At 36.7% G+C, this 17535-nt stretch overlaps 1 protein-coding gene across 1 annotated transcript; it reads right to left on the reverse strand.

The window, feature by feature from the left end:
* Window positions 1–776: 776 nt before the first annotated feature.
* On the reverse strand, window positions 777–10069 carry LOC107847353 (putative disease resistance RPP13-like protein 1). Its single transcript, XM_047399875.1, is given in 11 exon segments — window positions 777–2079; window positions 2177–2470; window positions 2559–2684; window positions 3274–4001; window positions 4133–4430; window positions 4831–5245; window positions 5341–5419; window positions 5518–5652; window positions 5750–9165; window positions 9168–9800; window positions 9905–10069. Coding segments are annotated over 2 exon segments (4017 nt in total). The 5' UTR covers window positions 9799–9800; window positions 9905–10069; the 3' UTR covers window positions 777–2079; window positions 2177–2470; window positions 2559–2684; window positions 3274–4001; window positions 4133–4430; window positions 4831–5245; window positions 5341–5419; window positions 5518–5652; window positions 5750–5779.
* Window positions 10070–17535: the final 7466 nt, after the last annotated feature.

Here is a 17535-nt window from a genome sequence, read left to right on the forward strand (position 1 = left end):
TTTTTTCCAACATTTATTGTCTCCTTTGACATTTTTGCTCCAAAAATTAGCCTTTTTAGCTTCGTACTCGTACTCATAGCATGTTGATTTAGCAATATAACACTGAGAGCTGTTATACATAATATAAAGACTTACTAGGATGACAGATTGTTGATGAAAGAAGTGGTAATGATGCCTCAACTTGAACTAAGCCATATGAATGTTGAAGTTATACATGTTTGATGTTTTATATCTGTGGTGAATGGTTTAGCTTTTTGACTTAAAAAGGTAGACATTTAGCATTAACCTTAGCATTTCAAGTCTCACTCTATTATCCACCCACGACCTTGGATTTTTAGAGAATCCCGCTCCTGTGTGTCGTAGGACTTGTAGCTCGGTACTTGCGTATCCTTCCAACTTCAAGTGTCTTCATGATTCATCTAACCAAACTATTCGAGTGTTCTTGTTTTTGTGCACACACATGTAAGACGTGGTTCATCTAACTCAGCTATTTTAATACACTACTTTTGTGACTGCGATGAGAGAATGGAGGAAAAAGCCCTTTTTCTCTCTTCATTTTACTCTAAACCTGATGAGAAGGATGCAAGGGCTTCATAACATAATAGACGGTCTATTGTATGCAGCCTTACCTTGCAATTCTGCCAGAGGTTGTTTCCACGGCTCAAACACATGGCAACAACTTTATTAGTTAACCCAAGGCTCCCCTTCAATGTTACCAATCAAACAGAAGAAAAAAAAACAGGAGATAATTTTGTGAACAGAAAAGAAGTACTGTCTACTCAAAACTGAATTTATGCTATTATCACATTTGGCTGCATAACAATTTACATAATTTGATGTTAATATCCTGATCTTTATCAACTTTTGGGTATAACCTCCAATTTCTGAAGTGTACTCTGAGTCATAACCTTGTCAACTTCATGAAGACGAGACGAACATTTTTGGTTATTTCTCTTGAGGTTCATGGCAACAAAATGAGGCTCAGGAACCAGGTGGAATCATTCTCCAAGAGAAACTACTATTAACACAGGTTACATTTGATTTTCCATCTAAAGCAGAAAGAATCATATAACCTGCTTAATTGACTCCTGCTGCTATATACCATCTGTTTCAAGTAAATTACATTTTTGGCAAGAATCACATCCAGGTTATATACAATAATCTTCACAAGGGACCCAACTTTTTGAGGCTTCCCAACATTTTCGTCATGGTTTTGAGACTGTAAACTGGCATTCTTCCTTGTATATCAAGTGATGAGGCAAGACAGCAACAATGAAGTCTTATGTTTTCTGGAAAGTTATCAATAACAAAAATGCTACGAAGCGACTGGCAGCACCAAGAAGGATGAGTTTTAGTAAGCAAGGGTACCAATGATCAAGCGCGTAGCCTTTTTTCATTAGTACACCACATCTTGTGATCAGCAACACCCCAGAGTACCTAAACGTTGGGAAAATGAAAACGAAAAGTGAAAAGAAAAAGAATAGATCAACATATGACTTCTTAAATCCCAAAATATGAGGTGCATTTGATATTCAACAGCTGATCATGGCTACTGATTACATAGAAGGTTAGTAGTAGGTAGTTTTGCGTTTTGCTTTTCATTACCAGTAGTATTAGTATTCTTATTTCCGCATTTCTCATTCCTACAATTCTATTACTCCTTGCCGTCTTGTATGCTTCGGTTTTCTCACTATCTTGCTGTTACTGCTTATGTTTCCCTAAATGCTGTGATTATGCTTTCCTTGAGCTGAGGGTCTATTGGAGACAACCTCTACCTGCACCGAAAGTAGGGTAAGGTCGTGTATACTCTAATGTTTCCATAATCCCGCTTGTGGGATTATACTGGGTAGCGCAATTGTTGTTGTCGTTCTAAATTTCAGCAAGTATTTGTTAGCAAGTTTAACCGTAATGCAAGAAGAATTTAGACACAATGGAGAAGGATTCACCAGACCTTTTAGCATTTGCAATTATAAATGCTTCCAAGGCCCACTTTGAATTGATATAATCTCCTACTATCGCAGTGAACGCACTGTTCTTGCTTGCTACAAGGGTCAAGACAACTGGTAGCAACACCGACCACTGAAAGACAGATCAGTTTGTTAGTAGAGAATCACAGTAATAGAGGATAACAGTTGGAGTTGATACGTATTGTATGAACAAAGTACTGAGTACACACCAGTTGAGCTTGACCAGGTTCAAAGTAGATGGCAAGTGCATATGTTATCCCAGTAACACAATATACGACACAAAGCAAGACGAGATAATTATCCAAAATTGAAGATCATGGATTGTTGAAGAAGTAGAACATTGATAGATAAACTGGAGGCTTTACAATAGTATTGATATGATCAATTGTATCCTTAGCCAGAAAGTATGCCAAACTAACTACTCATGCCAGATGCACTCTCTCTCCAGTAGTGTAATTTATCTAGAGAAAATGACATCAAAGCCGCAATCTTGGTGAGAAGAGCTGGAAAACATTTTGGAAGATTAGAATTAAGGTAAAGTGGGAAAAGGTAATGAAGATATATGAGAATTGCCAGTAACAATGAACTTACGAACTGCAATGCCGGTGTAAAGGTACCGCATCAATCCAAAGGTTTCAAATTTCAATACTCACTTCAGCAAGTGTTCCCAAACAGAGTCCAACTATCCTGGCTTCTCGCAATCGCTGCTTGCCAATTCTGACAATACGAAGTATCATAGATGCCAACCATCAAAATAAATGCAAATTCAAAAGCATTTGTAAATCAAATAAGAGAACTGGCACACATTTTTCCTCATGAACTGTGGCATGAATACTTCCCTCTAAATATTAGAAGAAGCTTGTCAGTTGGTCATCCTACCTAATTGCTTACTCCGATCTACAGTCTTAACTGTATAGAGGAAAATGTAAAAGGGCAGCCTGGTGCACTAAATCTCCCGCTATGCACGGTCCGGCGAAGGGCCGGACCATAAGGTCCTGTTTTATGCAGCCTCACCTTAATTTTCTACAAGGGGTTGTATCTACGACTTGAACCCGTGACCTCCTGGTCACATGACAACAACTTTACCATTTACTCCAACGCTTCCCTGTATATAAAAGAAAATTACAGCGGAAAAATCCCAAATATTTGCATATAGGACTGCAAGCACGAAATAAACACACACACACACACACACACACATCTCGAACACTAATTAGAAGGTATACAACTGAAAAGGAGAGAAACCTATATGTACATATATACACATGCATCTTGAACAATAATTAGAAGGTTTGCAAGGAAATACTTGTATTGAAGCAATACACCAGGGGCTTTCCGATTGGATTTGACATGTAACGACAGGTCCCCAGATTGATTGGAGGTAGTAGTTGCAGGACTTGCTTCATCAGCTGAAGATTCTAAAATCGGTGCACTTTTTGTCTGGATGGATGAAAACTGTTAACAACTAATGTTGACCACCATTCCATGACACAATGAACCCGTTGTGAAAAAGAAAAAAAAATACCACTCCCCTGATCATTAAAAAAAGCATAAACAGAATTTATACAAAAATATATATAGTGGTTAGTAAAAAGAAGCAATCTAACTAAGACAACAATTGGATGTTGTATAGCTCCCAAAATCCTGACAATGGAAGTGTACTTATTTCCTAAAACTTCATATTGTTATCTGTGATTATCTTTTCTATAGATTCTCTATGGAGCTTAAATTTAAAGCTGTGTTTGATGATGAGCAGAACATAATTTATATCCTGAAAAGAATATCAAACGTCATCAATAGCAAAGAGATGCATCATTCTGATGATCACACATATTTATGTATAAAAATTCAAGGCATTAGTATGTCGTTCAAAACCTTGGACTGATGATAAAAAAATGACTAGTCTTTGTTCACTTATGCTTTGCTGTCAGACCACATTCGAGTGACTTTCTATTCAATAGAGAATTGCAGCAGAATTTTCCTTTCACCAATTGAGCTAAGAGTTGTAACAGCACACATATTGTTACCAAAATCCTGACAAAGAATGAAATTTGCTACGTTGATATCAGATAATCATTAGCAAAAACCTGAACGGAGCTGATGCTTTTATTTGTTAAATTTATTGGGAGGAAAACATTTATGTTTTTGATAGATAGGAAACAAACCTTGTGTATTATACACCTTTGAATTCTATTAGAGCTTTGCTTTCGATAGAAGAACAAAGCAATGTGAAGGGAGCCAAGCTACCAATTGACCGCTATTAATCAAGAATTGAAGGCGTCTCCATTGTTCAACCTCTAGAGACTAGCATAGTCTCAATACATCATGATACGCCTGTTCATTTTATTAGCCTTAAAATTCATCTCTGGCGCAAATTGATTGCATGTTTCTGACCATTCATGATTTTCCTTTGCGATTCCATAAATTGACTGAAGTTAAAACGGAGAGAAGATTAAACAACTCCTGCAATAACAATCAATCGACAACCAAATCAAGCTAATAGACAAGCAAAGGGAATTCCTCAAAATTAACTTTCAAGTTATCAGGACAGTAAATTGCAACAAATTGCAGTAAGTAAACGCGGCATCATATTTTGAACAACTTATATAAATCAGCTATCACTAGAAGAATTAATAAGAGACGACTATTTCTTTGTTATGCTGTCTATTATAAGATAAAAATATAAAACACTATTACTACAACATAAGCATCTTGGAAAATGAAACATGACTAAATCGTTTTTCTCCAAAGTTATCAGCTTAATTTTTTTATATCAGTTCAAATCTCTGAATATTCAAAACAAAACACTAATATTTTAACCATTGTCATAAAGATCCAAATACTGACGAAAGTAATGATTTACCTATTGTGATAAAGATCCAAATACTGACAAAAGCTCAGTGTTAACAATCAGAAGCAGTCGTATCAAACTTGAAATCTAAGTTGAATTGACCCCTCACTTCCGATGCCCCACCCGTGTCGGATTCTATTAATATGCACTACTTTTGGGGGATCCAACACGCACCAGCGGACATTTTTTAAGAGCCCAAGCACAAAGCTTGAAATCAATGCGATGTAACATGGCTTAAATAATGGAAGCAGACATTCAAAGTGTTTTCCAATTTCTTTACTCAAGCTTGATACAACTCTTTTCAAGGTCTTGGCATCCTGGTTGAGAAAGTGAGGTCGCATTTCTTGGAACCTTTATCTCTGTAGAAGAAACGAAAAAATGCAGAACAAAGCGGAACAGCTTTCATGATGGCGAATCGTATTTTCGTCTGCAAAATTTGAGGGAGAACATAACTTAATAGACAAGAAAAGAGAGTCGGTATTAAGCAATCAATTTTCTGGAGCAATTTATCTCAATTCCTACCTGAACTAGATTTCTTTTTGAATGTTTCATTGCAAATATAAATACTTTATCTTGATCTGAAGATGCTTCCTCATCTTCACTGGTCAAAATGATTTAACAAAGAAATAGGATTACTAACAAACAAGCAAAGAGAAAAAACCAAAAACCAAAAGGTACTAAGAAAATAGAATAACTTACATATATCGGAGCACCCCTTGTTTTAATCATTACAAGTACTCTCAATAAATATTTACGGTGGAAATATGAGCAATTTTTGGCTAGTAAGCCCCCTCGTCAAATTCAAGACACAGTTTGATCAATAGACGCTGCAGACTGCTCAATAAGATTAAAATGGAAGAGAAAGAATTAACAAAAGAACAAAGGGAACTAAACAAAAATAAAAAGCTTCTGAGGGGAAAGAATAACTTACATTTGTGAGAGTGCCATAAGGTTTTAATCATTAAAGGTATTCGAAATCGATCTCTATGGTGGAGATATCAGCAATTTCTGGCCAGTACTCCCCCTTGTCAAATTCTAGGAGTGGTTCGAGCAATGGGCAGTAGCGAATAGATAGTTTAGAGAGGGAAGAGGGCATCCCTTTTGCTGGAAGGGATTGGAGATTAGGGCAATTGTAGATGTTCAGATCAGAGAGGGAGGAGGGAAGCACTGATTTGGGAAGTGATTGGAGATTAGGGTAATTCTCGATGGTCAACTTAGAGAGGGAGGAGGGAAACACCGATTCTGAAAGAGATTGGAGTTGATGGCAATTTCTGATCTCTAGACTTAGAAGCGAAGTGAGGTGCCAAAGACCTACAGTTGGTAGTGAATGGAGCTCATGATGGTCAGATAAATATAGCTCAGAAAGAGAGGAGGGAAGCCCTTCTTCCAGCAGTGACTGAATTTGAGGTAAATTACAAGTATGTAGATATTCAAGAGAGGTGAGGCTTTTGAGAACTTGGCTGCTAAATGTTGTCAGATTGTCTATGGTAAGCCTTCGAATAGAGCATGGCAACTTCCAATTCTCACCACCAACAATCTCTTCGTCACTGCCATTGTGGATGATGTACAACTCTCTGAGGGAAGGGAGTCTCTGTAAACGCCACTCCTTTCGGCCGTTCACCAGTTTCTTGCAATCATCGATCCAAAGGAGTTGTAAATTGAAGGGCAATCCTCCATCAGGAAAGGACTCTATTTCTGGACAATGAAACACTCGCAGTTCCTTAAGAGAGGGAAGGAGTTGCTGCATACGTTCTGGCAGCTGCTTCAGTTTTTTGCATTCGTTAATAAACAATGACGTCATCTGGGTCCCACATGCCACCGAAAGTAGTATTTCAAGATTCTCACAAAACCCAATATAGAGTCTTTCAGTCCCATTAGAATTCAAAAACCTAGTAAGGTTTTGGCAACTATCTATACACAAAATGCGTGCTGTTGAGACCAACTCAGGCGATGATATAGAAGCATATCCATGCAGTCTCAATTCCTCCAGAAACATGTTAGAATTCATCTTACTACTATCTGATGCCTCCAATTTCAATTTCCGGCAACAAGATACGCTTATTGTCTTCAACGTACTCGGCAGAGTGCTAATAGGCAAGGAGGTAAGATAGTTGCAATTACTAATATCTAATTTCTCAATCTGCTTCATTCCCTCAAGTTGGGATGTAAACAGTTCATCCTCATCAAAGAGAACTCCAGACTTAGGAGAACCATCAACTTCAAACTTTTTTAGATTTGAAAGTTGGATGGGTGTCTCCAAATTGAGTTCAGGACATAGTGAAATTCTCAATTTTGCTAGAGAACAAAGATTTTCAGGCAACTTCCCCATCAATTTGGGGCAAACTTCAATGGAAAGGTCCTGAAGTGCAGGAAACTCTCCATTCCCTAGTACGTGCCACTGCTTCCACTCAGGCATCTTTGCAAATTCAAGCTTCTCAAGAGAGTTAAAAGGTTTTTTGGAGGACACACTACCATAGAATCCTTCTGTCACCTCTGTTATTCGATGCATCTCTTTAATGGAAAGGAATTTCAACGAAGAAAGTTGTCCTAGTGCTGGCAAGGAAAAACAGTCCCTGCAGTTGCAAAGAGACAATTGTACTAGCAGCTTAAGAAACGAAGGATCAGCTAGCCAATTTGGAAATTGTGTCCCTCTGTATCCAGAGATTTGGAGTTTTTTTATTTTTGTGTGTGGGTGTAGCTCATCAAGTATGCCTCTTTCAGTTTGTGAATTGTCTGCAGTACTTCCACTCCACGCCAACGATAACTTCTCAACGTGATTCTTCTCCCTCATCTTTGCCTTCTGATCTTCCCTTCTATCAACCACATTTTGCAACTCTAAAATTGATAGAGATCCATATAAGTAATGTGCTTCACTCAAATCTTCCATTCTCGAACCACCACAACCACCTAAAAGAAACTTGGCTCCCACTAGCACTTGGAGGCTTTTCAACTTGCTCAGATGTAGCGGCATCTTCAAGTGAGAAGTGTTGCTTATGTCAAGGTGCCGCAGGTTGATTAGCCTTTCCATCTGCGCCGGTAGTACCTCAAGATATGTACAAGATGACAGGAGAAGTTTCTCCAAGTTATACAATGCACAGATAGAATCGGGCAACTTTTTTATACTCGTCTGAGAAAGGTCCAAAAATCTCAGGAGCTTTAATTTGATAAACAAGTCATTTGGTAACTCCTTAATCCAGTAATGAGACAATGATAATGCCCTTAAGGATGTTAGTTTTGGCAGTATGTTATGCAGCACCCTCTTGCTTAGCTTAGGGCGGAGTAAAAGGCGCTGGATTTTTATTGGAAGCAATGTCCTCAGCTGCTCTGACTTAGAGAGCAGTTTCAATTTCTCAAAGTCACCATCTCTCCCCATTGAATACGACATGTGCCGACTTTGTTCCAACATATGAGATCCTTGGCACTCTTCCAACCTAACACAAAGTTTTGAAGATGCAACTTGGGCTAAATCATTGACAAGGTCATGCATTAAGAATTCCTCTGTCTTTCCTTGAGAAGGATTTGGAACCCTTTCGAATAATGATCTTGATCTCAACTCGAGAAAGAATTGGTTGCCTAATTCTTGAATTCTTTCATTTCCCCATGGTACTACAAGACCATTAGCAATCCACAGATGAATAACTTGTTCTTTCCTAAATGGATAATCTTTAGGAAATATTGCACAATAGGAAAAACATGGCTTTAGATGTGGGGGAAGTTCATTGTAGCTCAACATCAACGCTGGTAATATGTCATTGTTTGACGGGTCCCATATTTCACTTCTCAAAATACGTCTCCACCCTTCAACCTCTGATTCGGAGCGTAACATGCCAGCGAGTGTCTTCAGAGCTAAGGGAAGTCCTTTGCACTTAGATACAATTTGTTTTCCGACCTCTTCAAGTTCCGGATGCTCCATAGGGTCCATGTTTTCAAATGCATGTCTTTTAAATAAAGACCAAGAGTCATCAATAGACAATGTGTCCATGCTAATTTGTTCAGTTCGCATCATCAAGGCAACACTCTCTTTACGTGTCGTCACAATGATCTTACTTCCAATATCTCCTTGAACAAAAATATTCCTCAAGTCATTCCACTCGCGCTAGTTGTCATTCCACACATCATCCAGAACAATGAGAAACCTTTTTCCATTTAGTTTTTCCTTCAATTTGACTTGTAGCCGATTAAGATTATTGTCATCCTTTAAGTCAAATGAATCAATTTCTTGAAGTAAGCCTTTTGTTATTCTGAAAGCATCATATGCTTCAGAAACACAAAACCAACCTTTCAAATAAAAATGATCTGTCACCTTCTTATCATTGTAAACCACTTGAGCTAGTGTTGTCTTACCATGCCCCCCATTCCAATGATAGAGAGAACAGTCAGATTTTTTTCACTTGCCTCCGTAGATGTTAAACGGTCAATCAATTTCTCTATATCATTCTGCCTACCAAAGACATCAGATTCAACCACAGAAGTTGAAGGTGTTCTAGTTTCTATTTTTCTACCCAAATCGAAATGCTTTTGTAAGCCAAGGCGACCGATTTGCTTTTCCAACACCTCCAATTTTTTAATGGTGTCTTTCAACTTCTCTTCTATGTTAAGAAAAAAATCATCACTCAAGCTCAGGTTGAGGTCACTTACTTGCCGGTTACTTGTTTCTGCAAGATTTTGATGCTGACCTTCCACCTTAAGCCTCAAATCCACATAATTGACTTCTTCCAATAGGTTTTCAGTGCCGTCCACAGCAATCTGAAGCTTATCCAACCACTTCCTCACGAATGGATTTGATGCCTGCTTATTCTCTGCATCACTTAGCACAATCTGAAGACCAAGCAAAAAGTCCTCCAACTTCTCTAAAAGCCCATCATCATGCTTATGCTTCTGAAACATCTTGAGCAGCTCAACCCGAGGAGCAAGCCTATCAAAGAAAACATTAAGAAATGCACCACCAACTGCACTACTAGCTGATAAGCCAATCTCCATTTCTAAAATCTACAAAGCAAAACAAGGAACCTCAAAAATGATTTTAAGAATTTTGAGAAGATAAATGTTTCTATCTTCAAATCAAATATTAACAACTTTATTTTACCTGTTGAATGCTAAGAGTAAATTGCAAACAAGAGTGATCAGTGAGTTCTCTCCCTCTCTCTTTGGCTTGTAATTGGTACAACTATGTTTGTTACTATTAACTACAATCTACAGCTGACAGTATGACTTTTCATCCAACAAGAAGACAAAGACCTCAAAATTGAGTATGGTTTCTTGACTTTTCATTACTTTCTAGATTGAAGGGGGGTGTAGAAAGGGGGCCCAAGTGGGACTGAAAAATAAAATGATAACCTCGGTTTTTCACATCTCATAACAGTGTTACTTAGGCATAGTATAGTAGATATCGAATTATCATATTGAAATTTTTATTTTTATTTCAGGGCTATCTATGCTTGTTCAGCATACCAAACTACCCCTTGAATTATTGCCGAAGCTTGAATGATACTCTACATTCTTGTAAACAAACTGTTCTAGTAAATTAAATTAATGGTGGCCTTAACAATGTGTTAGTAGAAACTAGCAGTGTCATGTAAAAAGGAGAAAAAAGGAATTACAATGTCTACTTAAGTTTTAACTCAGTAGGATTGTTAAGTAAATATAGTACATCCAGTTCTGCAACTATGTGCTCTATTCTCACTATTGACTATCGGGTCATGGAAAAAGTTGTACCAAAAGTAATTGATAAAGTTCAATTGTCACCAATCAACCTACCGGAGAAAGCTACCTCTCTTAACTATACACCCAAACAGGGGCGGATCTATTATGGCCGGGGGGGTGTCATGTCACCCGCAAACTTCAACGGAAACTCTATATATATAGACTGATATATTAAAATATTAAATCTGCCACCCACAATACTAAAGCACTATCTAGTGCAAGTGGTAAAGTGCTACTTGTGTGTGTAATAGGTCGTGGGTTCGATCTTGGGCAGTAGCATATTATTTTTTGGGTTTTTCTCTGTTAAGCAATGTTCTATATATATCAAGACTGATATAGTTAATATTAAATCTGTCACTCACAATACCAAAGTGCTATCTAGTCTAAGTGGCAAAGTGCCATCTTTGTGGGTAATAGGTCGTGGGTTCGAGCTTGGTTAGCAGCATATCATTTTTTAATTTTTTTTTGCATTATTCTATATATAGAGACTGATATAGTAAAATATTAAATCTGTCACTCACAATACCAAAGAAATATCTAGTGCAAGTGGTAAAGTGCCACTTTTGTGGGCCAAAGGTCGTGGGTTCTATATTGGTCAGTAATACATCATTTTTCAATTTTTTTTTGTTATGCATTGTTGATTAAAACAGGGCAACAAGCGTCGTAAACATACCAGTTGACAATTTTACTTGGCACCCGAAGAGTCCAGATCCTGGATCCACCTCTGCACCCGAACCTAATAATATCAATGGGAAGGGGGTGGGATGCATGGGATGTGGTGGGTGGGGTGGGGGTGGAGATCATGGTTGTTGTGAAGGACAAAATTTAGACATCATTTGGTACGAGGTATTAGAGAAAATAATATATGTATTAGCTTTGGTACTATGGAACCCCTTGTTTGGTGCTGTCTTAAACATGCAACTAGCCAAGTGTATGAAAAACGTCAAAGATGGGCTAGTCAGACCCATGTTTAAACAAGTGTCAAAGTGAAAAATGGTGTCAACTTTAGACGTGTCGATGGATGATTCAGCCAAAACAAAACCATAAGCTTATCTTTCCACATATCATGTGTTACTTGGCCATACCATATCATGAATATGTGAAGAAAATTCTTTCCCTCCCCACAACCATATTCCCCACCCCCCACCCCCCTCTCTTCCTATTGATTTTTATTAGGTTTGGGTGTATAGTTAAGAGGGGTAGGTTTTTTCTATTAGGTAGCATTGGTGACAATTGAACAGGACCAATTACTTTTGACACAACTTGTGCTGTCTTGGCCCCATGTTGTAATCCTTCCACCATGAATGTTGTAAGTCGTTGTGGTCCAGCGTCTACCAGCGACTTACTTTAATTTTTTATTCATCTCAGTCTTTCTCTATATAAATTTCTTCTCTGTATTCAAATTCGGTAAATATATAGTATCACAGAGATCGAACTCATTGTCGGTGGGTTCTTGAACAATAGGACAACGTTCAATTGACACAAACTTTTTTTTTCTGGTAGAGTTGACACGAGCTTTATCACTACCTCGGCGAGGTACAGGGGTTGTTTCCGAAAGAGCCTCGACTTAAGTGTAGAAAATTCAGATACAAAGCAGAGGAAAAAGGAGAAAAAATATAGCAACTAGCAAGCAAACAAGTGTGATAATCGAAACACATAAACGGCAATATATGATAGATATCACGAGCAATGACAATACAACAAACCAAACAGTCAATAAAAAAATAATGTTAGCGCAACAAAGTTCAGCATTATTAATAAACCTCATTCGCTACTATTTTTATTCAATAAATTTCTAATTAATTGATTTATTTGGAGATAACTAATCTCGATACTATTATTCCATTCTCAAGCAATTCAGTTCAATTTACTAATTCTGATATAATTTATAGCGGAATTATAATCCAACAAGGAATAAGACATTACCAAAATCGCTTTTCCTAACCAGAAATCTGTAAGAATCCATTCAGATGGTCCTCTAAACTCAAAATCTTCTTCGCCGGAACTTTGAAGAAGATCACCGGAAATATATTTTCCCGCGAAAAGTAATTTCCACACGGGCGCCAGTGGCAACTGATTTATATCGACTAATTTTAATTAGTGTTATTGACTACTTCCTCCGTTTCAAAAACAAATAAACTACTTTGACTTGACACAAAACTTTAAGAAAATAGAGAATATTTTTAATAACAAAGTTTAAGAAAATAGAGAATACTTTCAAATCTTATAACCTTAAATTAAAGTTGTGTTAAATATACCAACATACTCTTTAATCTTATAGTCCTAAGCATTTCGTGTGAAGTTGAAATTAAAGTATTGATAAAAAGGAAAAGGAGTTCTTTTAAAATAGACTAAAAAGTAAAGTAGTTCATTCTTTTAAAACGGAGGGAGTAATATTTTTCTAAGAATATCACGCTTTAAAAATTTATTTATTTTGAACCAAAAAAATTGGCTATTAAGTCTTCAAGTTTTCAATTATCAAAATGGCCTACAATCTTCAATCTTCAAATTTTCAATTAGTAAAATGGACTACTTTTATTTTCTCATTTGTCGGACAGATAATAGATCTATCTATAAATCTGTCGGACAGATAATAGATCTGTCATATTAATAATCGATCTATTTATATATCTATCGGATAAATAATAAATCTGTTTTAAAAATGGGTCATCCCACTAAATAAAAAAATTTATTAGAGAGTCCCGAAAAATTGGTATATATCACTATGTGCTACTCTCTACTTCTTTTTCATTTTTAATTGTCATAATTTCTTTTTCAAAAAATCAAACAATATAAGTATAATTTTTGAATATTTTTAATTTTAAAATATTGAATTAATCTAACTAATTTAATTTTAAAAATTAATTAAATTAATTCTCGTAAAATGAAATATGAAAAGGAGGGGAGGAGGTCTTCCCCTAGTAAGCCTCCATTTCGAGTTTGACAAAGTGAAAGAATCGATTCGATCATTCAAGTCGGATAGTATTTATCTACGCTAGGATCCGACCTACGGAGGAGGTCTTCCCCTAGTAAGCCTCCGTTTCGAGTTCGACAAAGTGAAAGAATCGATTCGATCATTCAAGTCGGATAGCATTTATCTACGCTAGGATCCGACCTACATGAACTTCTTTCTTCTCTTATGATATTTCTATCAAGCGAAAAAAAAAAAAAAGCAACTACCTTACTTAAGCAATTATCAGATTGATCTTTGAAGGACAGGATCTTTTTTTATGGTTGAGACCTCTTGGAAACCAAATCGGAAAGAGAATTGATGAAAGTTCGTCCAATGGCACCTCTTGACCGGTATTAGATACCTGCCAGAAAGAATAACTCTTTGCACGAAGAGTGAGATGCAAGAAAAAGTCAGTCCGCGTTCAAGCGTTTTACTAGAACTTCCTCAGTTAACTTGGGTAATTCAATTTCTTGAATTAGCAAGGAATAAGCGCTACTAGTCTTTTCGAAAACTGCTGCTAAGATCCAAAGCTACATAGATTTTTCTCTTTTAGTGTGGGGGCATTAGTAAAAGGCCTAAGCGGTCTTAGCTCCTTCTCTGGTCTTGCCGCCCTTGGCCCTCTTCTCTTTTCTCTTCTTTTAGAAGTTGTCTGTGATCAGAACTTCTTTCGCTTTGAACAACTCCGATCATTTTGAATCTGTTAAATGGCTAGTCGCGGCGGGTAAAATTAAAAGTTGATTGGTAGGAGTTATTAGAGAAAATAATATATTATGGGTAGAAAATCATATGGGCGGCTATTAGAAATGGTGGCTGCCTATGTGTTTTATTTTAAATGGAACATGGCCCACCTCTTTATCTAGTCCAATTAAAATCTGCCACCTATTGGGTGGAATAATATCAAGCTAGGCTATAAATAGCCCTTCATTTATGTAGAAAATATATAAGAAATATTAATACAAGATTCTCTCTATTTTTTATTTCTTCCTTTTATATAATTTCACATCACGTTATCAGTACGAGTCTCTGCAAACCCCTATTGGCAGTACTTAAAGGTTAGTATTTAATTTTCTTAAATAATGTCTAATATTTCTAGACGCGAATTTAGTGCCCTAGATATATCTAGCTAAACTTATATGGCCTGGACACTAGATGTTGAAATGCATTTAAATGCTATAGGTCTGACAGATATCATAAAAAATAATAATAAGGCATCAGATCAAGATAAGGCCAAGGCCATGATATTTCTTCGTCATCATCTTGACGAAGGTTTAAAAATGGAATACCTCATGATTAAAGACTCGCTTACATTGTCAAATGATTTAAAAGAAAGATACAACCAAAAAGATGGTCATTCTTCCACAAGCACGTAATGAATGGACCTATTTGAGGTTTCAGGACTTTAAAAATGTAACTGAATATAATTCTGCGATGTTTATAATTAAATCGCAGTTTGACTTATGGGGGTAAAAGATCACAGATCACGACATGTTAGAGAAAACATACTGTATTTTTCCCTCCTTAAGTATGCTCTTGCAGCAGAAGTATTGAGAAATGAGATTTAAAAAATATTTTGAATTAACTGCTCATCTTCTTGTTGCTAAACAACATAATGAGCTTTTAGTAAAAAATAATGAAAGTCGGCCTCCTGGTACTGCTCCGTTCCCTGAAGTAAATGCAGTAAATTTTTATCCAACGAGGCGTGAAAGAAATCCTGACCCCAGTCGTGGTTATGGTCGAGATCGTGGTCGCGGTCGTGGTCGTGGAAGGTACTTTAATCAGGGTGATTGTCTTGCAATAAATAATAACCCTCAGCACCAGTAGTGCAAAACAAAGAGGGAGCTCCTGAAGCAGCGCCAAGGACGAACTCTGAAAGTAGATGTTATCGATGTGGAGGAAAGGAGCACTGGACGCATACCTGTCATATGCCAAAGCATTTGGTAAAACTATATCGGCGTCCCTTAAAAAGCCAGAAAATGATGTTGAAATAAACATCCTCCTAGAAGATAACGTTGAGCCCATGGACTTGAAAGTTTCGGATTTCTTTGCAATTCCTGAAGAACATGTAAATCTCCCTGTAGGTGATAATAATGATATAATCCAATTACGTTAATTTTCTGTTAAAGTTATATTAGTTTACCTTTTTTGTCATTTACTAATCTTGTATATAAATATAGATCGTATAAATATGTTATGTGCTAGTAATATTATAATATTTATTTCGTTTATATTTTGATTTTGAAGAATATGGATACTCGTCAAATTTTATTTGAATCACTAATCGATCGTGACGATATTTGTGTAATTGATAGTGGGACAACACACGCAATTTTTAAAGATGAAAAATATGTTTCCCACTTACTTAGAAGAAGAGCAAGGTTACAACAATTTTTGGTAATTCAAAATTAATTGAAGGCTCCGGAAGAGCTACTATATTTCTGCCTAAGAGGACAAGATTAGTTATAGAAGATGCATTGTTCTCTTCTAAATCCCCAAGAAACTTATTGAGCTTTAAAGATATCCGCCGAAATGGAAATCATGTTGAGACAATAAATGAAATGAATGCCGAATATCTTGGCATTACCAAGAATGTCTCAGGTCAAAAAATAAATGTTGGAGAAATTACCAACTCTGTCTTACGGCTTATACTATGCCAAAATTAGTATAGCTGAAGTATATTCTATCGTAAACCAGAAGTTTATTGATATAAATACATTTGTGCTTTAGCATGATCGAATAGGCCATCCTGGATCAATAATGATGAGATGAATCAGTGAAATTTCAAAAGGGCATTCATTAAAGAACCTGAAGATTCTTACACCGGATGAATTTTCATGTGCTGCTAGTTATCAAGGCAAACTGATAACTAGGCCATCTCCATTAAAAGTTAGCGTCGAATCCCCTCAGTTTCTAGAACGTATACATAGGGATATATGTGGACCTATTCGCCCACCTAGTGGGACAATTAGATACTTTATGATCCTAATAGACGCATCTTCAAAATGGTCGCATATGTGTCTCATGTCATCTCGCAACCTGGAATTTAATAAATTATTGGCACAAATATTACGATTAAGGGTGCAATTCCCAAATTATCCTATTAAGGCTATTTGCATTGATAATGCTAGAGAATTTACATCCCAAGATTTTGATGATTATTGTATGTCAGTTGGGATACATGTTGAACATCCAGTAGATCATGTTCATATCCAAAATGGCCTTGCTGAGTAATTTATTAAGAACCTACAATTGATAGCAAGACCACTACTTACGAAAACAAAATTGCCTACTACTGAGTGGGGTTATGCTATCTTACATGCAGCATCACTTGTTCGTCTCAGGCCAACTCATTATAATAAATACTCTTCGTTACAATTGATTCTGGGTCATGAGCCAAATATTTCCCATATACAAATTTTTGGGTGTGCTGTATATGTGCCAGTTGCACCACCTCAGCGTACTAATGGAATACCCCGAGAAATTTTTCGTTGAAATTTTGTGCGTAAACGTGTTGGGTTCTACTTCTAGAATAAATTATATATTTTCCATGCGGAATGTCTTAGATTATGAACCACCATTGCATAGAGTATAGAATAAGCTTTCCAACGATATATGGATCATCCAAAAGGGACACCCGACCGACGAGTTATGAACATTCCGATCGAACCGTGAATAGTTGTGAACAGTAAAACGTGCAGGAAAAAGTACTGAGGCCTGGCGTATTTTTTCTTCAACTTTAAATGATCATAACTATTTGTACATAATGATTTGGGTGATTTACTATATATCAACGGAAAGCTCTGTGAGTACTCTTTCCAATGAAATTGGTTTCATCCAATTTGTCTATCGGAGCAAAAAGTTATGGTCGATCTACTTCAGCCTATCAAAAGCGAATTTTTAGGTCAACTTCAAATTATCATAACTCCTCGTACACAATGATCTAGACGAGATACTATATATCAACGGAAAGATATGAGAGTCCTCTTTCTAATGAAATTAGTTTCATCTAATTTGGATATCGAAGTAAAACGTTATGGTTGATCTACTTCAGACTATCAAAACAG

Source organism: Capsicum annuum, chromosome 11, assembly GCF_002878395.1.
Source record: "Capsicum annuum cultivar UCD-10X-F1 chromosome 11, UCD10Xv1.1, whole genome shotgun sequence".
NCBI lineage: Eukaryota > Viridiplantae > Streptophyta > Magnoliopsida > Solanales > Solanaceae > Capsicum > Capsicum annuum.